Raw genomic sequence first — 26,854 nt, 5'->3', positions numbered from 1 at the left:
GGCAGTGATGATGTGGTTGTGGAGATGGTGTTACTGATGATGATGTGATAGTTGCTGTCGTAGTGGTGGTAGTTGTGGTAGAGATGGTGATGATGTCATGATGGTTCAGGGGTGAGAATGACTGGTCACAAAAATGAAGTTCAAGACCCATGTATGCGACGATAACATATAAATTTGAATTTCATTATAAATTTACTGAGATGCAATTAAAAATGTGTCTCGCAATAATTTCTGACACCACTTGGAGGAATTTCAAAAGTTGAAAGTGTAATTACAACACATTGTAGTAGTAAGAAAAGATGGCGGTAGAGATGATGATGTGATGGTGGTTGTAGTAGGGTCATGATAGGGATGATGATATGGTGGTTGTAGCTGTAGAGGTGTTGGGAATGATGGTGTGGTGGTGGTTGTAATAGTTCTGGTAGGGATGATGTGGGGTGGTTGTAGTAGTGATAGTTGGGATGATGTGGTGGTGGAGGATGTAGTTGTATTGGTAGTAGGAATTATGATGTAGTGGTGGTGGTTGAAGGTAGTAGTAGTGGTGGTGGTAGGGATGATGATGTGGTGGTGGTTGAAGGTATTAGTAGTGGTGGTGGTAAGGATGATGATGTGGTGGTGGTTGTAGGTAGTAGTAGTGGTGGTGGTAGGGATGATGATGTGGTGGTGGTTGTAGTAGTAATGGTGATAGGAAAGATGATGTGACGGTTGTTGTCAGGTGATGGTTGTAAAAGTAGTGGTGATAGGGATGTTGATGTAGTGGTTGTGGTGAGTCTTTTTAAAAGGCGGAATAGTGATGGTGATGGGCGGAGATATACTACCATTTAGGCGGAAATCCGCCTTTAGGCGGAAGATTCTCAGCCCTGAGTAGACAAAATCAATTTTTCCACAAACAAATCGACAGACCCCTATCTGAAAACTGGACTACAGTAAAGAGACATAATAACATAATTATAAAGAAAATCAGCAACTCTGATTAAAAATGACAACAATATATAAGAGGATGCTAAAATTAAAAAGTAAAGAGAAGAGTTTCAAGAAGAAAAGACCATTGTTCCAGCAGACATTACATCTTGCTTCTGGCTTTCCTCCAAGTTGGGAAATGAGAAATAATAAATATCAGATAAGATAATTCACGGCAACAACTCACCATCAGCTGCCTGAGACCCCTGGGTCATCTTCAACCCAGCCATATCAGAATTGACTGTCTCCACTCCATCCTCTGTCACCCTTCTAGTAATCATCGCCACTGGTCTGAACTCGTCCATGTCTGCATCCTGAGAACTATTCCCTGCATTAGAAGATCTCTTTAAGTCAACAGGTGCTGAGATTTAAAAAAAAAAAAAAGAAAAAGAAAAAAGAAACAAACAATGATTATTTTGATACCTTATTAAACAAGGAAAATTGCAAAAATAGCTAATAAATCATTTTGCTTTAATTTCTACAGATACCTGTCAAAAGTCACTAACATACATTTTCTGTTGGAAAATATGACTGCCCTCAAGACAAATATCCATGCTAATAACTGAGTCTATTGACTAAATTGCAAAACTTCTATGCCATTTAACATAAATTTAAGATTTAAATTTTTTCTAAGAATAGATGTAAATGGAATATGATCCTCTGGTGATTTTAAAATAAATTAATACCCTCAAAATCCCTCTGCCATTTTCAATTTTAAATCTGAACTTGACCCTATCAAGAAGGGCTGTACAAGGCTGTTTTTTCTTTTTTTTTTTCAAATATAAATAAATAAATGAATATTAAAATGAATTAAATAGAAGAATGTGTAGCAAATGATAGCAAAGCCATCATGGGACGCTTACAATAAAGTGTCTCATAACAGGCTATACAACTTGATTGAAGTAAAGAATTTTAAACTATGAATCTATGAAGTGCAAATTTCAACAAATCACTACTCTATGACAAATAAAGTAACTTACCTTGACCTGCTGTCAGCTCTGCCAACATGCTCAGTCCACTCATGCTGTTGTCCATGGCAAACCCTTGCTGAGTAGCTGGTGCCACTGCACCATCTCCAATGGCCTGATCTTGCTGCTGTTGTTGGACAAGCTGCTGCTGGGCCTCTTGGTCTATTTGTGTCTGCTGAGGTTGATAATCTGTTGCAGCAGTCGACTGGTCAGAGGATTCAGAGTCCATGACAGATGTTATAATCCTTCCATCTTCACTTTGTGTGTAGTAGACCTGCTGACCAGGAACCATTGTCTGGTTGGCATCCATTATTGTACGAATGATACGCCCGCTGGAATCCTGCATGTAGACAAACTGTTTTCCAGGTGGAGCAACATCATTGGCTGACTGACTGGAGTCAATTGGAGTGAGTTGACCATTCAAGTCATGCGCATAAATAACCTGTTGTTCCATTTCTTGCTGTGGCTCTGGAGGGGTTTCTACCTGTGGCTGCTGAGCTTGTTCCTCTTGGTAAACCATTCCTCCTGAACTGACTATAGTCGTTTCAATCTGTCCATCCGCCCCCATGCATTGTTTATACACCACAGAGTCAGAATAAGACGCAATGTCATTTGGATCTATTATAGAAGTCACAACTTCTCCAGCTGCATCTGCCATTTGAATAAAATAAACAGCATCACTAGCAACAGTTGACTCCGAAGACATTTCCGTGGCAGTCTCAGATTCCATCACCTGGTTTTGATCTGCTTGCTCTGTCACAGAAGGTTGCATGGCTGTTTGATCCATTCCAAGGTCAGTCACAGGCTCTTTTGCTACATTGCTATGAGATGGCACTGGCTCTGATAATTCTCCAGGCATTGGAAGTAAAGATATTTTCTTTTGCTCCTGCGTTACAGTTTTTGAGGCTAATGTACTTGCTGACTCTTCCTCTGCAGTAGCTGCTGCTTTTGTAGTTGACGCTGCAGATGCAAAAGCTGCAAAAGCACTTTGAAAACTACTGGTGGATGACTGAGAAAGTGAAATTGTTTGCTTTTGGGAAGGCTGAGTTGAGATGACCGTCTGAGGAGGACTAAAATCATCGTCAAATATGTCTGTCATAAGGGCAGTACCTGAAGGTGTGATATTTTTTGCAATCCCTGTATCACTTATTAAGTCAGAATCTGGAGTATCTTTGGAAACACTTGCGCTGACCAAAGGTTCATTGTCAGGTGACTGTAATGCTTCAGAAATAGTCTCCGAGACAGTGTGCTGCTCTACACTGAAATCACTGATTGTTTCATTAACATTTGCAATATCTTTCATTTGCTCTGAAGGAACTTGAACGTTCTCTGTGGCAATACTTTCATTTACTTCACTGATTCTATTCTCATTTGCTGCATCAATCGGTACCAATTTGTCTCCTTCTACTTCAGGTAGTTGATTTGAAGCAGCATGCTCCATTTCAGCTAAATGATGATCAGAAGCTTTATCACTTGGCTCAAAAGGTTTTGATGAAATGTTTTCAGAAACTGATGAACCAGTAGACGCTTCTGGTGAAGCATCTTCTAACCTGAAAGAAGTCTGAGCTGGACAGACTTCAGAAGCAGAATATGAAGATGATGTGGTGCACTCAGATGTAGAGGTTTGTATGCTGGTTATGTCTACATCTGCATTACTTTGAGGATTTTCTCCAACACTCTGAAATAATTCTTGTGCATGTTCATCTCCTGCAGCAACAGTTTCTGAACATTTTGATGTCATTTCTGGGCCTGAAGTCATTGATGTTTCACAAGGGTCACCATCCATATGCTCTTGCTCAAGATTGGAATTAGACACTTCAGTAGTTACTTGCTGGTCTGTAAGGTCACTTGACTCGTGATGCAAGCCCACCGAACCAGACTCAGGATTAGATAAAACCTCTGTATCCATTACTGTTTCTGACATAACATTGGAAGGTTCAGCACCAGCCTCAAGAGGAATAGCAGCAATATTCATAGACGTATCCTCTTGAACATATTGCTTAAGTTGTATATTACTGGGATCCGGTTGTGAATTAACCACTGCACCACTGTCTAAGACTACATCACTCTGGGCTGAAACCTCTGAATCCATGGCAGATCTATTGGCCTCATCATTAGATTCTGAAGTTTCAATTTCGTCCTCTTGATTAATTATCTCAGGCTCCTCAGTGGTGGTCAGCTCTGTACCTGAAGAAGTCTCTGTTGTTGGGTCTACCTGGGTATGAAATTCGGGCTGCTCTGCATTTGTCACTCCTGAATCTGAAGCATCTAATGTCATTTTATCATCCTGGTTGATGAATTCATGCTGCTCTGTTGTGGCCATCTCGTTCGTAAAAGATTCAATATTACTCTGAGGCAACACCGACTCTTCAGTGGATGTTTTATCCTGATTTTGATTGTCTGTGGTCGGCATTTTATAGCTTCTTAGAAGTCAATGGAGTCCAAATCCATACATGCTTTCAAAAGATGTGATAGAAAATGATGGCACTACTGCTCTGATTATCCTGTTAGAAACCTCTTGCGTCGGAGCTGCCAGCTGAATTTTGGCTGATTGGTACAAACTGAGTGAAATCAAGAGAACCTACTCCTTCAGTATCTACCAAACTATTTATGGCTTGGATATGTGAAAAATTAGATTGTGCTACAGTGTCTTTGTCTATAAATTGATGGGGCTGCCTTCGAGGTGTTTCAGTGTTAGTTGATTTGTAAGTGCTCTTAGGTATTGTATTGCTATTAGCTACTGTAATGCTATCAATTACAGATGCAAGTGATGATGGATGGGACACAGGATAGCAATGTTGTACCTGCTTCACTTTGGATTTGCCTGAACTCACAATCTTGACTTGCAGAGATCCGTCAAGAATTTTAGCCAATGTTTCAGGAGCAACAATCACTTTTCTGATCTTTTTCCCAGGAGTGGTATTGGAAATCTGGGTTATGGACGGGCTAGTTGGACGAGAATCAAGAGAACCACTTGACACGGATTCAGATCCAACACTACTTGGTCTTCTGTAGTTGCCTGCGATTGGCTTGTCACCAGATGTGAAAGCTTGGTCAAATGGCACAGCAGAGACGGGATGCCTGCTTGAGTACAATTGTTCTTTTTCAACCCTCTTTGTTTCAAAGGAAGAAAATGTATGAGCTTGACCACAAACAAATGGTGCGATAGGAACTAAAGTCTGTTTCTCTTCCTCAAATTTTGAAAGTTCCCCAAAAGGAGAGGACGATCTGGAAGATTCCACAAATGACTGATGCACACCAGATAATGAAGTGTTGGAACTGAGTGAATGTGTCTGGCGAGTGCTTGTTGGCACCGAATGAGTAATGCCACTTATACTTCGGGCCTTTCTTGGAAAAGACAATTTCTTGGTGCCAATTCCAGAATTAAGTTTTGATGTGTTTCTTGAGACAATTAAGTTTTCCCACTGTGGGGATGACATGAAAGTACACTGAAACAGAAAAGGAAAAAAAATATATGATTCTCCAGTTTGCAGGGCAATCTAAACATGTCAGAAAAACAGTTTGTAAACTGTCAATGTTACTCCTCTATAATATGCAACACTCATGCTTCACAACAACACAAATTTTCATTGTTAACATCAAAAGAATATAAATCCATTAAAAAATAATAAAATGTGTTGTGGCAGTAGTGACAATAGTAATGATGAAGTAGTGGTGGTGGTGGTGGTGTATGTGGTGACTGGTGTGAGAGGAGGTTGTAGTAGCATTATTTTGATGATGTAGTCGTGGTGGTAGTGGTAGTAATGATAATGTTGATGATGATATTGGAGCGGTACTTGTATTAGTGGTAGCAATGATGTGGCAGTATTAGTAGCGATGATGATGATGATGTGGTGGCGTTAGTGATGATAAAAAGGTTGTGGTTGCAATTATGATGGTGACAATGAAGTTGCATTAAGTGGTAATGGTGATGCGGTGGCAGTTGTGATGATGGTTGTAGTAGATACGATGATGATGATGATGATGATGATGATGATGATGATGATGATGATGATAATAATAATAATAATAATACGAAGTGCTTAATCATAGTAGTATTGCGAATAGTGATTTCACAGTAGATTCACTATACACAGTAGTAGAAGCACTCTCCCGTCTCTGAAAATTAGTCTTGGTCCCGTCACTGAACACAATATTGTATTCTGTTCAAAATGCTGTGTTGTTGAATGGCTTGAAGTTGAATGAGAGTGTGTTAGTTTGAGAAGTAAAAAAAGGAGGGATGATTGAAACATTTTGTCTGACGTAGAATTGAGATTTTGAACGTTTCAACTTTTCCTTCAAGTCTGAAACTTGACAAGACCGTGTTTTGTTTTGTTTTTGTTACCCCAATCCAATCAATGAAAATTATCCCATCCCCACCTCTCTGACTTCGTTCACCTCTTGAAATCTATCAGCTTTTCTGTCAGATTACTTTCATGAGAATAGTTCCGTCCCCATTTATTGTATAATTTACAGTTAGTTAAATATATTTTATAACGTTCCAGGAATCTCTCTCTCTCTCTCTCTCTCTCTCTCTCTCTCTCTCTCTCTCTCTCTCTCTCTCTCTCTCTCTCACACACACACACACACACTTTCTCGCTGTTGCTCATGACTCATATCTCAGTGCTCCAGCAAATAATAGAAGTTACCATCAATAAACTACCTCCACTACTGGCCAGACAACACAAATGGAGGACTGCTCCAAATACTGAACCAGTCACCTTTTGAAACGGAAACAAAGAAATGAAAATGGGGCTGGATCGGCCATACCCTCAGGAAGCCTACAAGCAATATCACAAGGCAGGCCTTGAAGGAAAGAGGAGAGTTGGTCGACAAAAACAAACATGGTGATGCAGCATCGAGACTGAGTTGAAGGCAGCTAGACAAACCTGGGCCTCCAAAAAAGGGAGTCAGATTCAGATGGAAGAATGCAGTTGTAGCCTTATGTTCCACAAGGAATCAAGAGGTTTAAGTCAAGTAAGTCAATTGAGGTTGTGGGTATATGTATGTATGTATGTATGTATGTATGTATGTATGTATGTATGTATGTATGTATGTATGTATGTATGTATGTATGTATTATATATATATATATATATATATAATATATATATATATATAACACACACAGAGAGAGAGAGAGAGAGAGAGAGAGAGAGAGAGAGAGAGAGAGAGAGAGAGAGAGAGAGAGAGAGAGAGAGAGAGAGAGAGAGAGAGAGAGAGAGAGAGAGAGAGAGAGGAGAGAGAGAGAGTATTGAGGGGGGGGGGGGGGGGGGGGGGGGGGGGGGGGAAGAGAAGTTTAGCAATTAGCATATATGTGACATTTTACACAAATGGGTTGGTAGCTACAGAGGATGGAAATTATGAATGACTAAGAATGTAGCAATTAGAAATAAATGCTCGATTAAAAAAATGTTTAAAATTTTTTAACAAAACAAGAAATTTCTGAATAATTCAAAAGGTACTCACATCAACATTTTTACACATTAAAATAGCTTCATCATCATTAAGTTGAAATAATTGGAGAACGCTCTGTATACCTAGGAGTGAACACTTTTGACACAGTTGTTTGGGGGCCCTTCTATCAACAGTCTGAAATGGAAAAGACAAAGGACAATAAATCTCGTGCAGTTTTAGCAGATCCAAATCAGAACTTGCTTCAGTTCCAGTGAACTCTTATCGAATCTCAAATCATCCACACCAACTCTTTTACTTTTGGCTAAAATAACATGATATCTTACCTCATATACAAAACCATGGGTATAAATCTTGAAGCAACGCCTTTTCATCTCAGTTAAATATCTTAATTGTTCAAACAACACATTCTTTTTTTTTTCTCTTCCTTTTTCTAAAAATTAAGATTTCATGTTAACCTCGTTTATTACTTACCTCAAATTCCAAAAAAAAAAAAAGGACACAACAAGAACAGCAAACAAACACTGACATTCTAAAGCATAAACGTATAATTAAGTCAAGTAAGTAGCAGTAGTAAAATAATTACTGAAAATATTTTTTTAAATCACCAAAATAAATAATAAATAAATACAGAAACAGCAACAAAAATAAATTAATAATAATAAAATTAATAATAATAAAAGTACTGCTTTTTAGGGACAATTATTTTATTTATCTTATTCCAACTCAATATCCACATAAAGCAGCAAACTCACAACGAATAACATGATAAAAAAAAGAAATAATATAAAGATAAAAGGTCTCCATTGGTTAACTGTATATCTTCATGAGGAGAGATACAGAATGCGTGGAGATGTCAATTGCCTTTTTTTGTAGAACACTTCTGCTCCTGTTGGAAGGGTATGACGGTCTCTTTGTCCAAGACACAGTATGCTCACTACTCATTATTTACACCTGCAAGCAGAGACATAGTAGTGCACACAGAATTACACTTTAGATACACTGTAATGATTCGTAAGAGCGTTTCCACCAGATGAATTGTGCACAATACAGTCAATTCGTGGCACAAACTCGAAGTGAGGATGCTCTGTGAGGCACTGCCATTCTCCGTCTCATGACATCATCATTAGCAGTGAAATTGGTAACGCAATACAAAAAATGACTGATTCAAAATAAATTATTGAAAAGATTGGTGAAAATACAATTCCAATTTGGTCAAAGCCTACATTCAAATACACTATCATCATCAAATATTTCCACAAATTAATCAATGTGGTCTCAAGCCTATTAATACTGCTCCCACAGCCCTGCCAGCCCTTTACATTCCAAAAGTGGAATCAGAACATCAGAAAATAGGAATGCGAGACAAAAAATAGGAATTTATCACAAATGGATAATTTCCTATCAAAATGACCACCAGCTTTGCCACCAAACACATAAAGACAGTATTCAGGCACAGCTGGCAAAACCACATATCACATGTCACATGTTTTAGTTGATGGATGGGGTAGGGGGAAAGGGGTGCAATTAATTTTCCTAATTAGCTCTCTTTCGGCAATAATTAAAATCAAAAATCACCTTTTAAACCACTCCCCCTCCATTTTTTTCTTCTTACCTTTATTACCAGTTTTGAAAATCGAAATTTTAGAGACAATAGCAGAATAGCAGAAAGGTAGAGTGAAAATAGGAATGATTCAGCCAAAAGCAGAAGAGTTGGCAAGTATGCACCCAGTTCATATTTTGATGATTAGATTGTCAATATTATTTTCAAAAGTAAATAAATAAAGAATTTTCTAAACAATAGGAAGTTGAGAAATACTTGATATCACTCAGACAATGCTATCATTATTTTGATTTTTAAAATCATATTCTAACTCAACAGATCTTTACAAGCGGTTTATGGATCAATAATAATAAACAAACAAATTATTGGTAGTGATAAAAATTTCGATATGGTTGTAGTTGGTCACTTTAGAATAATGTTATTAAGCACTGAATAAATTATGAAAGTCCAGAAGAATCTGAGAACACAACACGAAAGGTCTCCATTTGTCTACTGCATTTCTTCGTGAGGAGAATTTCAGGCCTGTAAATGGTTGGTGAAAAAAATGTCGGAACTTTTTGAACACGCGAAAATAGACACAACAGGACAAAAATATGGACACAACACAGATATGACACGTCAATTGACTAGTCAAATCATGTCACTTTCCCCTACTTATTTATAACGAGGTCCTTATTTTATGGTACCAAAAAAAAATCCTAATTATTTGAGGGCCCAGGTCTGAGTTAGTAAAATGAAAGGAAGAGAACGTTCGTACCCTTTTGAATGATGTGTATCTCGTGCTTGGTGACACAGGAAGCTGCGTATCTTTGCTCCTGTTTGTGTTAAATGTTTACGCTGATTCTTTCGTTTATTTGGATTAATTCTTATAGAAGAAGAAGAGGAAGAAGAAGAAGAAGAAGAAGAAGAAGAAGAAGAAGAAGAAGAAGAAGAAGAAGAAGAAGAAGAAGAAGAAGAAGAAGAAGAAGAAGAAGAAGAAGAAGAAGAAGAAGAAGAAGAAGAAGAAGAAGAAGAAGAAGAAGAAGAAGAAGAAGAAGAAGAAGAAGAAGAGGAGGAGGTGGTGGTGCGGTCGAGTGAGAGCTTTCGAAGAAAAATAATTATTTCGCATTATTTTTTTTCCGTCTTACATCCGGCCGGAACCAAAGAAATATAGAAACTGAGAAACAAGAACCAGAGATATGCACGTGTGTCAGTAGCAAAATAGAGAGAAACCTTCCGGTCCGGTTCGACACACTTCTGTGCGTGCGTTATTTACTGACTAGGTGTGTGTGTGTGAAGACGACGCGCGAACTTCGCGACCCACTCTCGCTGGCTGTGGCACAGTAGCCAGGCAGTGAATACATACACGTCTAGCGGAGCGTGTAGGTGGCATGATAATATTATAGCTAACGGATAGACGGCAAGTTTTGTTTTGTCTTTGATGCGACAAATGAAAATTAAAATTTTTTTTTTTAAGTCTGCATTTGGAACGAAATAAAAGTCTTTTATTTTCTTTTTTATTGGTTCTGTCCTTTGACGTTACGAATTTTATTTTTACTATTATAATTATTTTTTAAATATTAGCACTTAATAGCAAAATCGTGCTGTCGGAAATCCGACTACAGACGGAAGATTTACAGGCCTGGAATTTGCAGATTGCGTATTTGCCTTTTTACGTAGGACACTCCTGCCAAAAGAGCTTGATGGTTTCTTTGGCCAGAATGCAGTTAGCTCATTGTCATTATTCATTATTTACACCTGCAAGATCAGAGATATAAAGTGATCAAGTCGTTGCATATATAATTACACTTCAATCTGATACCAAGCTGTCAGAGGCAAGTTTTTAAATAATGTATTTATATTTTTATTGGGTTTTTTTATTGGCTGAAGTAGGGTTTGAGCCCCAAACATTGTGTGTTTCGTATGTTGTTTGTTCTGAAGCTGTTAAATTCATTTTTGTTTATTACTTCATACTTCAATTCCAAATTCCTGATTAAATCACTCTATACAGTTGGTGGTGTTTGAACCATGTCTTTATGTTCTCAATGATGTTGGTAGTTTCAATCAGTTTAGAAAAAAATCGAAATTTCATCAAATTTAAGTAGCAAATAATATAGCTTGAAATTCTTAAGTTTCTAACAGTTCAACACGAACAGAGATAAATATTCAATTACCCAGACGCAAAATAAACTAAAGGTATGACTGAGAAAATGACTAGCTGATCAAAAGACAATCAATATGAAATTGAATCCAGTTAAGACAATATAAAATTGAATCCAGTTAAAATCCTACAAAATGTTTGTTCTAAAGGCATCATATATGAACTGAGGCGTGTGGCATGTAGGTTAATATGTTCTTTTAATGAGTTTAATTTACATAACATTCTTCACAAAATTCTATCTAAGTAAATTGCTAACTTGGGACAAAGAATTTCATACAAATTTCAACAATATGAGAGGTGAAAAAGTAGCATTTTTGCATTAATGTGCACTCAATTGTCTGGAAACCATTTGATGAAATGTAATTAGAAAAGAAGTCAACCACTCACGCATCCAACTTTGCCCCATTTATAGAACAGTAAAAATCACCTCTTTTCGTGAGTTTCCAATATTCTGAAAAACTATTTGGAGGTGCAACTTTGATGTAAACATGGGTCTATTATGTACTTGTGCTCTTTATTATTTCAAAATTTTAGCGACTAGCATAAGCACTCCTTCTGTTTGACCTTGAATTATCACCCCCTCAGTTTGTAGCCTATTTTGCAAATAAACAATACTAAATAATGCTACATGATAACTACGATGTCACCTGGTTGTTGTAATAAAATAGAAGAGAAAATTACTTTTATTGAATCACAGACCTGCTAACTTTCCAAAATGTCAAAATGGGAATTTTAGCAAAGTCAAAACTTCAGCTTGCCACACTGAACAAATTCAACGGGACAATAAAATAAAACTACAGTGGAACCTCCCGATTAACACCTCCGAATAGCGACAACCTCCTGATAACGAGAGACCCGTGGTCCCGTTTTTTTCCTATTTAAGATCAGTAAAAAAAAACCTCGAAATAACGACGCACTTTTTGATAAAACCTCAGAATAGCGACATCATTTTGGCAATTTTCAACAGTTTTCGTAGATATCTGATACTAAAAAAAAGTATGAGTACTCAAAGTTTATAAAAACTGATTCCTGCTTGAACCAATGAGAACGCACCTTTTGAAACCAATGAGAACGCAGCTTTTTTTGACGAATCTTGGCTGATATGCATTAATAAAAACCAAGGTATAAAAGTGTAAGCAAGTAAACACAAAATCTTGGAAAATGTGATATTATGTGTTGATAGAAGTAGTAGTAGTAGTATTAGTAGTAGTAGTAGTAGTAGTAGTAGTAGTAATAGTAGTAGTGTTTTTGTGGGAGGAGGAGGAAAAAGAGGATGAGGAATTTTATCTAACTCACATCGTCCGAATTACCTGTTTTTGTTTGTTTTAGACACATCTATGTCTTATCAGCGCCAGTAAAAAGGAAGAAAATTGGAGAGTAAAAAACATTCTAGATTTACAATTGAAATGACATAAGAAAAAGTAAAACAAAGGGATATGACAGATGTAGATTCTAGGAACACACTATCAGTGTACTCAGTTCAGATCACCTAAAAGTCCCATCCTGACACACGCACAAGAACCCTTTAAGAGGAATACACTACAATGTTTTGTTTGTTTTGTCAATATTAATAAAAACTGGTCCCGCGGGCCTTACCACGCCCACTTTGTCTACCATCTTGGAAACCTCTGAATAACGACACCTCCGGAAAACGACATAAAAACTCGGTCCCGTGGCATGTCGTAATCGGGAGGTTCCACTGTAACTTAAGGTTACAGGACTATTTTGTTCGGTTCACTTGCCAACATCCTAAAAGATTTGTTGGGAGATTTGTGAAGGAGATTCAACATTTTTGAGTTGGAGTGAGATTTTTCAGCAAGTCCAAAATTGAAGCAATTTTAAGGCCATGATTAACTTAATTTACTTGACAGACACAATGCCAGTCATCAATTTTTAATTTTATCAAAGAGTTCCCGTTACTATTAATAAAAAACACCCATACTGCTCCAGTAACAGTAAAAAAAAATATAATAAAAAGGCCCAAAAGACAGGCCATTTCTGGGTCAGCATACATCGATCAATAGTATTTCTATTTAATGAAGATAAATTTATCGCCACAATAGTAAAGTGGCAGGTAAGATAAAAAGCTCCCTTAGGGTTTTCACAAAAAGAGAAGCCGAAATGAATAAAAACTTAAAAGATTGATCACCAGAAATAAAAATGAGTTCTAACTCACCAAAATGTGGACAACCTCTGTAATCCAGAATCAAAGTAGGTAATAAGTATGTATTGTATGATATGAGGATAATAATTGTATCATACCATAACTATTGGTGGAAATGCGTAACATTATCTTGCATTTGCAGGATCACAGGATTGAGGCTTCTTTTGCAAGGTTATTCAATTAAATGTGGGGTGTTTGGCATGCCAGGCAAATGGCATCGTTTTGTAGATGTTGAGGGATGAAAATGCAACATCTATGATTGTAACATTTCAAGAGACACAGGCACCTATTTTTATGGTCCCTTGACTATTTTCATCAATAATAATTGAGCTAACAACTTTCAGATCATTTGTATGAGTACGGTTTGTTTTCAGAAAATGACATTTCGCAATGTTCCAAATGATCAAATAAAGTGAATTTTGTGCAAACTTATAGTTGACCATAGCACGACAGCTCTAAGAATTTCTATTCCAAGTCCAAGTGGAACTACACAAGTTAGAACTGTTCTGATGTGCACATATTCTCTGATAAATTTGCCATAAAATTGCAAAGTTTCATTATCTGATTTTTCTACTTTATTGAGTGAGATACAGCCATGACTTTGAAAAAAAGCTGAAAAAAAAATCCAATATCTTATTTTTTTCTTCCTCTTTGCGGCGCGGGTCATCCAAATCAATAACCCATTTGAAGATGGCATAAATTTAAAATTTGTGGTAGAGATAAAATAAAGGCTTTAATTGTAGAGCGTACAAAGGAAAAAGGAAAGACATTTTGTAATAGTAATAGTAATAGAGTGTTGTTTTTATTATAATTATAATTATAGTAGTAGTAGTAGAATTAGGCACTTTGATAAAATTTTCAAACTCAAAATATCTTGATATGACTCAGTCAGGGGGATGGGACTTGAAAAAACATAAAATTTGATACCTTATTTGTTTCTCTACGACCTACGGTTCCAGAGTTATTTATATTTTTCTACTGAAATTTTTTGTCAACTTTACAGAGAGAATCTGTGATCTCACTGCTGCCTCAAAACCAGCATCTCGCGGCGATCGGGAAATTTTGAGTCTTGCAGTCAACATGGCCCACTTATTGTTTTCAGTAATTTTGTTTCAATTAAACAATAAATGGCAAGTGTTAGATATCATTTTAAAGGTCAGAAAATAAGCTTTATTTTCATATAAATCATTTTCATGTATGGAAAGTATGGACAAAATTAATGATAAACGAAAATGGAAAAAATATGAGGTTTTTGTCCTAAAAAGTGGGGTTGGTGGCGGAAAAAATAAAATAATGAGCGAGTATATCAATTTTTATGAAATTTGGCAGAGATATTCTTCAATTAATTGTCTATCGATGTATGAAGTATAATTAAAATGTATCCATAATTTAAAAAGTTGTTATAATTCAAAAATTTATAAATTTTTATTACATAAGTTTTCTGAGAAATACAATCAGGAATTGAGAATGAAATACACCGTTAGAAAGCTTGTTTTGTGCCCTTTATAATGATACCAAAATTAGTCTCTTGGGTTCACAAATAACGCCATGGTGACCAACACAGTAAAGGGTCAAAAATAAAGTTCCAAAAAACGAGTTTCACCTTACAGTGAGCCTATCGGCGGCCACTGGACTGGAGTTATCAAAGTGCCTAGTAGAATAGTGGAAGTAGTATACCATATAATATAGCTAGAAATAGAAATAAAGAGCCAATGAGTCTGCTAATACTAATAACAATAGACAAATGAAAATATTATTCAATTCTAAAAGGGTTTCGTTTTCAAATAGGGGGGGGGGGGGGGGGCGTCAGTTATTCCATAGTCAGAATCAAGAATTCTCATTTTCCAAATTTTTTGGCCTTGGTCTTGGTTGACCCAATTTGAGGATTCCATCTCAATCAGGCTAGACACAGGTGAGAACGAAAACCCTTTACTTTATTGATTATCAAAATTTCAAGCCACGCCCAGCTACATAGGTATGATCTGTGTACTTTGAGAGTGAAATAACGAAAGTATAAAAATAAAGGAATACGTTCACCAGTTGGCGTCTGTGTACAGTAGAGACAGAGATAAACAATAAAAAATACGTGGAGTTCATGATCATCCAGAGTTTTTGATGATATAAGAAGCAGACACCAAATCCCCCGATATAAACCACACGAACAAAACAGGCATAATGAAATTATGTCTTTTCGAATCATAATGGTGTTCACTGAGATGGGAAAATAAAAGAAATACCAGTTGTAATTGGTCCGATTTTGATTTTATGAAAGTAACGAGCGATGAAACCAATTCTTGTTGATAGTGGTAGGTTCAATTAAATACTCTTTACATTTAACCGAAACAGTGTGCTATTATATCGATTCATAGAGTTTAGAATGAGATACTAATTAGCAATTATCACAATGTTCCAAATGCATCCAAACCTACCATTCCTATGATAAGGAAATCAGCAAGCCGCCAAAACAAACGTTGGACGGTCGAAGGTAAATAAGTCTAGGCATGGCGCCGCCATCTTCTGCCTGCAGATAAAACGATGTTGCACATTGGGAAATTGAGTGTATTGTTTTTATCACAATATTTTTTATAATTAATGAAAAATATGAGTCAACTTTCTATTAAAATACTATCCGATCGATTTTTATAAAAAATTTAATTGAAAAACAATTTATCTTTGTTCTTGATACAATCTTTAAAAAGTTTGGATATGATTTTGTTCTAATTAATTTTTTATTCAAAAACACACCAAAATATAGTTTATTAATTTTTGAAATGTTTTAAAAATATGATTACTTTATTTTAGGTAAAAAAAACAAATAAATCAAGCTGCAAATTAAATTATTTACAGGTATCTAAGCCTATCCGGGTTTATCCCCGTTGATATGAACGCTGTCGGCCATTAATTGCTTGTCAACTAATGTCGATCCAATAGTTTGTGAGTTCTACATTCTCATCGATTATTGATTGTTTGATGTGGAAGTGAATTCGTCACGATCATAGCTTGTATCTACCTCTCAATTCCACAAGGATTCAGCTGATTGATTGGTAAATTTGATTAATTTTTACGATTGATTACTGTCAACAAGACAGACTTGAACTTGAACTGAACAGCGTTTGAGTTATCTCAATTATCTCTATAGTCTATAGTCTATAGGCCTATAGGTCACCTAAATCAAAATACGCAAGTGGAAATTCGGACTCGAGTCTGAATAGTCCCCCGTGGCTATTCGGACTCAACTCCAGTGGACGTGCTAAAACACAGGGGGGCACAGTACGGTTAGTGGGCAAAGAGTGTGACTGATGGAAGCAGAAGAGTTCCGAGAAAATTCTGTTTTACTCCATCATGTCTGTCTGACTCAGTTGATATCACTACTTTGAACATTCCTGATTTTATTTGGACATTGTGTAAAGTTAAATTAGAAAAGCTCAAGGGTAAAGTAGTCAGGTAAATTCGCTGCGACACTTCACCCTCAAGAAATAATAATAATGCCCGTTAAAAATGTATCCTTTCACCCCTCAACTTTGTAGTAATAGTAATAAATCTAGTCTAGTCCACATTCAGACATTCAAAAGACCGTACATGAATATATGTACCAATTGCTTCAGTTGCAGGAAACCAATGAAAAATCTACAAAAAGTTATAGTTATAGCATGTCAAAGTGACTTCACGTTATAAAGGTTATCCTACACTATATTTCCCCACTTTTAGCATTTGAATATGAAGGCTATGGTCACAAGATCAATGAGATATTCACTTTGTCACCATCCATATCCATTTAATTTTCATTTTAATAGTAAATTGTCATCAGAAAAATAATTCTGAAATATTTAAGACAATATTTCAAAAGTATACTTTCGGGTAAAATTGCCACACATTACTATCTATCATCGTTTAATAATTATTCTAAAGACAATCTTTTGCGCAAATAGAAGCTGTACACAAGCAATGCATTCTTAGGAAGTTTTGATAAGTAAAATATGAACTTGTAAGTGGGTATAATAACCAGAAATCTGTCGACTCAGGTGTGGATGAGTAGCAGGCTATGATCTCGTAACTTTGCACTGTAATGTGTCCTCAAGAAGGCACTTTACATGCATCATTAAACTTGATTCAAGTGAGAATGAACATGCAGTACCAGATAATGTACAGAGATTTGAGGTAAAAAGTGTTTAAGAAATGGAAATTGTTCGCCATATTGTCTTGTAGAAGAAAAAAAAATAAATGTAAAAACGTACGGCAAAGTTACAGACAACAGTGGCAGTTTTTAAAAAGACTTGTAAACACTTCATAAAAATACAATTTATTGGCCAGGTAAATTGATTGTCAGTGTCTAGGTTGCCCAATTGACAAATTGGCTGCTCACTATAGGCAGGAATGAGATATTGAGAAAAGTGACGAAGTTACCCACTTTTTATCCCATTACTAGATAGGTTTTTGGTAGAGTTATTGACATTGTTCGTGTTTTGGTCCTAATCTTTTCAAGCATTTCGTATATCCCTATTGTTTCTAAAATAATTTTCTCTTATTTCAACAAAGTACACATTCCTATTTTTCCTTAGTTTACATTCACTATTTTTATACACTTCCTTATGATCAACCAATCGAATTATGTCTTTCAAACAATAAATATGAGTTAAATTAAAATCTGTATTGATGCAAACTTTAACGAGCATCAATACATGGGTTTTAATAATATAACGAAGGAAAAAAAGTGAATTGAAAGACACTTTTTTTTCTGCTTTATCCCATTTTAAAGCTAAAAATTTGTGTCTTTTGTCACGTTTTTTATTTTTTTATTTCGCTCATTACATGAAAATTGTGTATTGATGTCAAAATGAAGACAAGACAATTTTATGTTGTCACTTGTCACCATTGTTGACATTCATTGCCCCTTTGCAGATAAAAAAAAATGTTCAGAAAGTAATTCAATCACCACTGTGATTTTTTAAATGTCATTCTAAATAATAAATTTTAAAAATTTTAAAAATCAATGGATGAGTCAAACATGGATTCTCAAGTGCTGAGCCAGGTCTGTGCACTCGGCTAATGGAACTCTTCACAGTTAAAGCGCAAATTTTGTTTATAAATATTGCTTCCAATCGAAGCTAAATATCCTCAGGTATTTTTATGTCTGCAGTTAATAATGGCTTTAGTTAATGCTTTAGTGTTATATTTTTCTAATATTTCTTTACTTTTGATTATTTTTTGCCCTTCTTCAATCTTTAAGGTAACCTAACTTTCTTTGGATCTCACCAGGGTTATCTATAAAAATAATTTGGGTTTAATTCAAGGTAGTCAAGGTAGCGCCAATGAGTATCGATCAAATGCCATCATCTGTGACTGTCCTTCTGGGATTCGGGTTTGTTGTGACTGTTTATCTTTGCTGAGTTGCTTTGGTGATGCCTACTCCATTCTGCACAGGTGCTTTTGTTACCAAGTGAACTCTTCTATTTGTTTACATTTCGAGATCGTACTAGCCGACAAGACATGTCAAATACTTTTCTACCATCTGTCTGGACTTTAAGTGAAGGATTGTTTTTATTATTTTTGCAATTGGTTGAAGAAGGGTTTTGAGCCCAAAAAGTTTCATGATTGGTTACTGTGTGTTTTTTGGGGGTTTTTTTCAAAGCTTTTTATTTATTTTCATTCATCATTTTTTACAGTCTACAGCTTCTAGCAGGTTAGTATCAACAATAAAATGTGTTGGAGACCAGGATATTGGTTAGGAATGGAGGGAGTAATTATTTACTGAACTGGATAGACGATTACTTTTAATTAGGTGGATGATTTCTGTACTAACTTGTTTTGTATTAACTCTGTACAGAAATGCAAGAATACAGATGATACAAATTGGTAATTACAATTTTAAAAAATTTGGAGTAACTGTATAGTTTCACTTGATGTCATCCATGACAATGGACCATGGGGGATTTCTGGTGCAAGGGAGTCGACCTCCATCTGTTCAATCTAATTACAGACCTCGGTCAGCTCGGAGTAAAAATGGATATCACACAGTCTCTTACCAGTCATCTGTTGATGAAACACTGTTCAGGTGATATTTGAATTGAAACTATCTCTTTTGTGCTTCAATTAATAAAGTTAACAAGAAGTTTGGTTATGAGGGATACTTTTTTTTTTTAAATGCAGCATTTATGTAGGTCCCAGCTTGCATTTTATTGTATTTACACTCTCAGTTTATTTTATATTTAACATTATATATCAAACTAACTTCGTATCAAATTGTATTAAGTTACAAGAACTTTATTAATAACTTGGTTTTTAAAAACCCTTAAAGAAAACCCAATTCTCAATGCATATCGTGGTAAAAAAAAACCAACTCAGTCTCAAGAAAGTTATGAATCTAAAAATTTTTTGGTGCTATTTGGTTTTTGATACTTTGCTTTTTATGATGTAAATCCTAAACTGAGAAGTGAATGGCGTAATAGACTTGCCTGTTAAATTTTTTTATTTCTCTTCATCTGGATTTAAATGTTATGTGTATATTTGCTGGTTTTAAGCTAGTTAAAGTTAAACTTAACCCTTTACTGGTGGGGATCGATTATACTATAATCTTACTTGATATCCCACAATTTTCTTGAAGAGTAATAACAGTTTCGCTGAAGCTTGAGTTTCATCACTGTTACTGCTCTCTTGACTCTTTTTGAGATTAGGCCTTCAGCTCCAAGCGGTTGAATAATAAAGAGAATTCATAGTTTTACATAAGTACAATATGGCACTTATAGGGTCAATAGAATCTTTCCGTCTCTCAGTTTTTTTGTTGTTTTTTTTATGGACAATACTATTGTTTTAAAAAAATTGTTTTTTCTTTTTTTTTGGCCTTTTTGTGTTCCTTGGGAGTAATTTAAGTAATGTGAATTCTGTAGTGTGACTTTTACATTTCAATAAAGATATTTTAATGAAGATATTTTTCTAACCATTTAAAGCAGAGTGACACTGGGTAAGAAATGTTGGTATCAAACCGCTCCCTTATACTACCTTATACAGATTTAATCAGTCAAATTCCATTTTCCTCCAGATTTTCATCATTATTTTAAAATTTATATTTTTGATATCTATTTCAGTACACATCACCCCACTAAGATCCACGAATCAGTCGGTGATTTCAAAGCACCTTGGGAGTATCCTAAGCCAAAAGCAATGGGGAAGACATTTGCTGTATCCAAAGACAATGCCAAAGATGACAAAAATAAAAAGCCAAAAACCAGGCCATTACTTTGGGCTCCTATGCCAGGGGAGACGACTCATGTTTACAAAAAGAAAGAGAACAAAAACTTATCATCTTCAAACTTGAATAGCTCATCCAGTCATCAATTTTGGAATACGAGAGACCACTTTCGGAGTTTTAAACACACAAATACATTCGTAGATGAAAGTCTCTTTGGCAGCAAGCTGGAAGAACCCACATTTGAGGCTCCATGGAATGAGAAAAAGCAAAAATTTCACCTTGATCTCAAAGGCACTAAGTCATATCGTCCTAAAACAGCTTTAGGTATTTATAGAGGAATGAATGATTGCTCAAAGGCTGTGCCAGTGTGGAAACCCTAACCAAGTGGGAAAAGTCCAGACTCCTACTACAATGGTGATAAGGAGTTTGGATAACAATTATTTAAACATTCTTTACTCTTGTTCTGTTGGCTATTGACAACCTAGTATTTCCCCACTTTCTTTTTTGTTTCAGTAGTCTTGGGAGCTAGAATTCGAAGTTCATTGGGGGGGGGGGGGGGTTAATGACTTATTATAAAGATACAATGCGGTCAACTCCAATGTGCCATATTGCAGAGCATGCTTGAATTCAGTGTGCTAGGATCCAGCGACTACCGTTTTCTCAACCTGTCAAAATGCTGTGAATATTTCAAAATCAGCATTCTGATTGGTGGGTTAACAATAGTAAGACAAAAAAAGGAATGTTTGGGCATTTTGTTTCTCTTATTTATTAGCTTAAAAATTTGTTGGAGTAATATATATACAGTACTCGCTGGATTCTAGCAGTCCAAATTCCAGAACATTCTGCAATATGGCTATCTGGAGCTGGTTGACTGAATTTTATCTATAGTAATAAGTTGTTACCTCGCATGAGCATTGTATTTTGGCATGCTCGGATTCTAGCACACTCTTGGCTTCTCGTGAGATGCACTGTATATATCTGTGACTGAGGTTCAATGAGGTTCAATAGGATTATTGTTTCTTTTAACCAGTTAATTGCCGTTCTCTGGAAAAAACATGTATTTAAAAATTTGGCCAGAAAACTTGTCCTTCAAATATTGATTGATTTCATTTACCCTCATCTTGGCAGAACCTCTCAAACCTGAGACTTCACGATGTTACAGGTTTGAGAGTATTTTGCCAAGATAAGGATCATTTAAGTTGATAGATATTTGAAGGACATGTTTTCTGACCAAATTTGAAAATACCTGTTTTTCCAGAGTGCAACAATTAACTGGTTAATTGTGTTAAGAGAGGATTTTACTCCCTTTATATTCTATTTGAGGAGCTGTTTGACAACAGTTTTTGACATCTGTGATAAATGCGGCATGGTGTTATGGTGTTGTGACACTCACTTTTGGACTTCTCAATCCCTGGTTTGAGTCCCACTTTGGGCAGTGCGAAGTTGAGTACTTGGAAAAGGCTCTTTACTCACATTCTCTCACTGCACCCATGTGTAAAATGAGTACCTGACTGGTAACAGCGCTGTCTCTGTTGGAAAAAAAAAGTTGTAAAAGTGCCTCACAGGCGTCATGTCTCGTCATAATATGTTTACCATTATTATTATTATTATTTTATTTTTTTTGTTAATATTTTATTGTTAAATGTTGCTGTTGGTTTGGTTTCCCTATGTCCAGCGCTTTGAGCACAATTAATGGATACTGCGCTATATATTTTTTAATAGCTCAAGTGATAAATACAAGTTTGCCTTTGTAAATTCATTGAGATTCTGACGTGTATTCACAGATCTCCCATCTTCGAATTGGACATTAGTTTCCTTCAGGAGGAAACGTTGCTGTATTTTACTTTTCAATATAAATCAAAAGTGACAATCAGGGAACACACACTGGTGCAAGAAAAAAATCGGAAAAAGTGTGTATGAAACAGTACCACACAAAGCAGAAAGCAAAATAAGGGGGAAAAAAAACATCCCCAAAAAAAAGAGCCTGCCTGAACTGGCAGGCCGATTTTTGAGGATGTTTTTTTTTTTCCTTGTATTTGTATTCCTCTTTCTGCTTTGTTTGGCACAATTTCATACACATTTTTTTTTTTTTCAAATATGATTCCAGCACCTCTGTCATCGAGCCGTTATTTTGTGTGTATGCAGGAGTCCCATTTTTATTTTGAATGCTTCCTTCGGATATTTCTCGCTTCTTTTAATTTTCTGTTTTGTTTTCCACTTTTGTTGCTTTGGGTTTTGGTTGCTTATGTCTCTGGGTTGTGTTTAGATTTGTCTATAATTTTGTATTTCTCCTCCAGTTTTGCTGCTTAAATTTAAAGTTGAGCCATGGTAATCGATAATGGGTTTGTTCATCACGGGCACTTAACAACCTGAATACTACGTAAAATATTAAACTTAACACACACACGCACACACACACACCGAGCAAAACAAGAGATAATTACATTCCCAAACATATGAAATGCTGAGGAAATGTGCTTGGTCAGTAGGTTTTTCGCCTTCTATTGTAAATTTTCATGTTAAGTCCAAGTGATATTTTTTTTTTAATTGGGGCCTGGGTGAGGTTCCCGACCTTCCATGGGGGGCAGGGAGGTAATTGCTGTGTCTTCTATCCTCCTATGTCTTCTATCCTCCTATGTCTGTTTCCCTATCGCTTTCTGTCTTTGTTTTGGAATGAGATTACTTGGTTTTTGTCCTGACCCTGGCCCGAGTCTTTGGCTGGGAGGGTAACAGTTGAATATATAGTTATAGTTTTTGGAGATGATATTTTTTTTTCCTTGTAAATCATCTCTCTGTTCTGTACTATTATATTTTTAACAGTAACATATGATTTGTAAACATTTGAGTGTGTTCCTCTTAGCGGGATCTTGTGCTGGTGTCTGGGTGAGACTTTTAGGTAATCTAAAACTAAGTGTGTTCTTGGAATCTACTTTTGTTCCATATTTGTACCATTCCCCTTTGTCTTACCTTTTCCTCAAGTCCTTTTAATTGTACATCTAGAATGTTTTTACTATCCAATTTTCTTCCTTTTTACTGATGATGATATGATGTAAATGTGTTGCAAACGCCGTAACGTAAATAACCCTGTACTGGTACCCTGCTCTAATTTGTGTTGACAACAAAAGATACAAAAACCGTATTTACAAAATTTGAAAGAAAAAAGAAAAATTAATTCAATTAAATAATTTGGTACGATGTTATTGTTAATAAGCATTGTCAGTATGTACAACATACCTCAATGCATGATAGAGGGAGAGAACAATGAGAATTCTATAGATGCAAGATTATTTTTATAAGTACCGTAGTCACCTTAATAAAATACTCAATGTCTGTTTTGTTCATAAGTTTGGAAGTCTAACGTAAAACGTGATCTTTGCAGCGCCTTGATTTGGCTGTGTTGCTAAAAAGAGCCCTACTACTAATAATTGAAAATGTCACCTTTAATTCATCATGAGAATGATACTTGGCCCCAAATACCATCTTTTGGAAGTTTGTGTGAACACTTTAATTTCAATTTCACTCACTTTTTGTATGTTTTCAACGTAAAAATCATGTTTATTATTATTATCATTATTAGTAAAAAAAAATTTTTTGGTATTTAAAAAAATCATAATTGTGATATTAAAACTCCATGGTAATCCATGAAAAAAACTATAATTTGCTTTTGGTGTTTTTTTTATTTGGAGCTCAGTTGATAGAGCACTTGCCTCATATTTAAAGGGATGCATACCAGTCCCGGGTGAAGTCAAGGTGCTTTCCATTGAGTGTGTCATGTCTATTCCACTTTGGCAGAGCACAAGGCCCAAATATTAGATTATTTGCCTTCTGTGCAAGAGTTATTACTTTGATTACAAAATTGTAGTGGATAAGGGCCCCAAAATTAAATTTGCCTTCTACTTCTATGCCAAAGTTATTACTTTTGATTACAAAAATGTGGCGGATGATGGTTGGTTTGGTTTATTTTTTTCTTTTCACTTGTAACTCTTATCTGGAGGAAAACGTTCAGATGGATGTTCCTCTTTATTTTAACCTTATTTAAGATTTTAACCTTGCAGATGGAGAACCTTGATCCACTGAAGAGGTAAGGAGGAGGGGGGGGGGGGGGGGTGTTGTGACAGTAAGCAGTATCGTCCTATCTTTAACGTATATCATTTGTTCTTTTCACATGGCTCTGTGCTCTTATTCCAAAGCGAGTCCATTTATCTGGCTTGTCCGGGACTTACCGGAGTCTTCTTTGCAAAGAGGGAGACAGTCAATGGATGTTTGAGACAAGAAGACATTTGTCCTCTTATAAATCATCTCATACTAAAACATATTTAAGAACTAAATGATAATCTAATAATAATAAGCATATTTAGTTATTCAACGTTTCATAAAGGGCTGATCAAATATAATCTTACACCTTTTTGGGGTCTTTTTACACCCCCACCTCTCTCCTTTTCTTACATTTGCCTCCTACCCCCCCCCCCCCCCCCCCCCTTTCAATGTAATATTACATCACAGACAGGAAACTTTGAGAGTGGCAAAAAGATTTTGATAGCTTACGTTGCATAGCTTGATCAGGCCTAGTCAAGTTGATAAACATCCTTTCACGCACCTGTATGTTTATTTGAACTACAACTTAAATTTGGCACATACATGTATTTTCGCAGCCTCTAACTTCAGTTTGGTGATTACGTCTCAATAAATTCTCTATAACAGACTAGATATAAACTTTGAAGGTTATGCATACAATCACTACTCAAATGATTTGTTTACGGACTTTATTTTGCAAGCGCATGGAGCTTCTTCTAAGTTTCTTGTGTCTCAATATTATCATTTTAGTCTTAGTCTTAGATTACATTTTGAAATGGAAAAGCCAAAGTCTGTGACTTCTTTCTCAGGCCATTTACTGTTTATCACCTCTGAGGGCCTTTTACTTTTATCATCAATTCCTGCCACATTTGTTCAGACTACTTCCAGTCTCTAAAATTCCAGGATCTGAATCTGAATCTGAATGTTACTCGAAGTCGACTCAATTCTGAGTATTAGTATTGAGGGCAAAGAGAGTTGTTGAGTGTGACAGCCATTGTTGGTGTTTAGGCTGAAGAATTTTGATAATCTTCATTTGAATGTTTCTAAATCTATTGCATTCACACATGATTCAGGAAGAATGTTCCGGTCTTTGATAGTGTAGGGTGCAAATGAATATTATATTTGAATGAAGATGTTTGGAGTTTGTAGATTAGTGTTTTAGAGTTTTTGAGTAGGTTTTTCTTTGAATGTGTGAATTTCATTGTATGTCTAGTTGCTCTGGTGAGATGGCCATCATTTTGTTTGTAATTTTGAACATGAGAGTGTTAGTCGTTCTTTCCATCTGTCTTGTAAGAGAGTCCATCCAAACTGTGTGATCATATCCGTTACTCTGATATGGGGGCTGTGGTCATTGAAGGATGGGTATCTATGGAGAGCCTACCCTCTTTCAGGTTTTCCCTCACATGCGGGCCAATTTCGTTCAGCAAACATTCTGCCAGACTTTTAATTTTTTTCAAAAGCTGTTTTATTTTTATGTCTTTCTCAATTTAGCGCCTTTAGCCTTTCCTCCTTTTCTGTCAAAGTTTTCTTATCTTATACCAGTGATGACTATAGTCCATGATGGGGAAAGAATAGCCTGGTATCCAATTATGCCAATCTAAACTTCATTGCAACTCCAGAGCGGCTATGTGGTATGATACTCGTCTTTGGATCAGAAGGTCCAGGGTTCGAATCCCACTCTCAACAATTGTAATGTTACTATTTTACATTTAGTCCCAACTATCGGGAGCCTCTGTGGTGTAATGGTAGCACATCTGACCGGTAATCAGGGTCTGAAGTTCGATCCCCAGTCAAGAACGACTGATTTTTTTCTTGTACCTGTATAGATCTTTCTGCTTTGTCTGGCACCTTTCATACACACTTGTTCAGTTCTTTATCTTACATTTGTGCCTGCTCCTTAATTTCATATTTTCAAAAAAAATATAATGGAGCAACTCAAAACTCAAATGTCTTCATCCTCTTGTGTTCAATGTATGTGTTGTTTCATGCAAGCGAGGGTTCACAGATTCACAGCGTAAAATGCATACCCTTGTGAAGAATATAGGTATTAGAATTATCCCAACTATCAGGAGCCTCTGTGGTGTAATGGTAGCACGTCTGACAGGTAATCAGAAGGTCTGAGGTCCGATCCCCAGTCGAGGTCGACTGATTTTTTTTCTTGTATTTTTCTTTCTTGTTTCGTCTGGCACCTTTCATACGCACTTGTTCAGTTCTTTATCTTACACAGGTGCCTGTTCCTTAATTTAAGGTTACACACAGTTTTGATACATTATATCCAACTGGCAGATATTGTGAGTATCTCACCTACAGTCCAGTCCAGATAATTCGAAATCTGATTAACCGAATTTCTTTTAAATCGAAGAAAATGCGATGTAATGAATTA

The 26,854-nt window shown here is 36.0% G+C and overlaps 3 protein-coding genes across 5 annotated transcripts in view; 1 reads left to right on the top strand and 2 right to left on the bottom strand.

Annotated features, from left to right (window-relative positions):
• The window catches only part of LOC144956702 (uncharacterized), a 25,780-nt gene extending 21,439 nt beyond the window's left edge, over positions 1-4,341 (bottom strand). The window contains exons 1-2 of the mRNA XM_078887371.1: positions 1,941-4,341; positions 1,148-1,321 (exon numbers count right to left, since the gene is read on the bottom strand). Of these exons, the coding sequence (XP_078743497.1) occupies positions 1,148-1,321; positions 1,941-4,341 (2,575 nt within the window). The remainder of the gene's footprint in view (positions 1-1,147; positions 1,322-1,940) is intronic.
• Positions 4,342-4,435: 94 nt separating this feature from the next.
• On the bottom strand, positions 4,436-15,755 carry LOC144956703 (uncharacterized). 2 transcript variants are annotated; one of them, XM_078887372.1, is made up of 4 exons: positions 15,641-15,745; positions 8,208-8,297; positions 7,398-7,520; positions 4,436-5,377 (listed from the first exon to the last, which is right to left on the bottom strand). In XM_078887372.1, exons 2-4 carry the CDS (start codon positions 8,286-8,288, stop codon positions 4,436-4,438), a joined length of 1,146 nt encoding a protein of 381 aa, XP_078743498.1. In that variant the 5' UTR covers positions 8,289-8,297; positions 15,641-15,745. The 2 variants fall into 2 exon arrangements, with proteins under 2 accessions (XP_078743498.1, XP_078743499.1); XM_078887373.1 differs by lacking the exon at positions 8,208-8,297 and having other exon boundaries at positions 15,641-15,755.
• A 325-nt stretch (positions 15,756-16,080) lies between these two features.
• On the top strand, positions 16,081-24,051 carry LOC144956301 (uncharacterized). 2 transcript variants are annotated; one of them, XM_078886795.1, is made up of 3 exons: positions 16,081-16,255; positions 19,036-19,263; positions 20,294-24,051. In XM_078886795.1, exons 2-3 carry the CDS (start codon positions 19,112-19,114, stop codon positions 20,775-20,777), a joined length of 636 nt encoding a protein of 211 aa, XP_078742921.1. In that variant the 5' UTR covers positions 16,081-16,255; positions 19,036-19,111; the 3' UTR covers positions 20,778-24,051. The 2 variants fall into 2 exon arrangements, with proteins under 2 accessions (XP_078742921.1, XP_078742920.1); XM_078886794.1 differs by lacking the exon at positions 16,081-16,255 and adding an exon at positions 18,199-18,330.
• Positions 24,052-26,854: the final 2,803 nt, after the last annotated feature.

Source organism: Berghia stephanieae, chromosome 11, assembly GCF_034508935.2.
Source record: "Berghia stephanieae isolate SIO BIC M18660-M18661 chromosome 11, UCSD_Bste_1.3, whole genome shotgun sequence".
In the NCBI taxonomy this organism is placed as follows: domain Eukaryota; kingdom Metazoa; phylum Mollusca; class Gastropoda; order Nudibranchia; family Aeolidiidae; genus Berghia; species Berghia stephanieae.
Note: the sequence above shows the minus strand (reverse complement) of the source record. Positions and strands in the feature narration are given on the sequence as shown.

Coding starts and splice junctions, on each gene's coding strand:
- LOC144956703 (XM_078887372.1), bottom strand. CDS start 8,288: ATGAGTAGTGAGCATACTGTGTCTTGGACAAAGAGACCGTCATACCCT. Junction 7,521..8,207: donor GAAGTGTTCTACAAAAAAAG/GCAATTGACATC, acceptor TTTCCATTTCAG/ACTGTTGATAGAAGGGCCCC. Junction 5,378..7,397: donor TAATGTGTAAAAATGTTGAT/GTGAGTACCTTT, acceptor TTTCTGTTTCAG/TGTACTTTCATGTCATCCCC.
- LOC144956301 (XM_078886795.1), top strand. CDS start 19,112: ATGTCATCCATGACAATGGACCATGGGGGATTTCTGGTGCAAGGGAGT. Junction 19,264..20,293: donor GTTGATGAAACACTGTTCAG/GTGATATTTGAA, acceptor TATCTATTTCAG/TACACATCACCCCACTAAGA.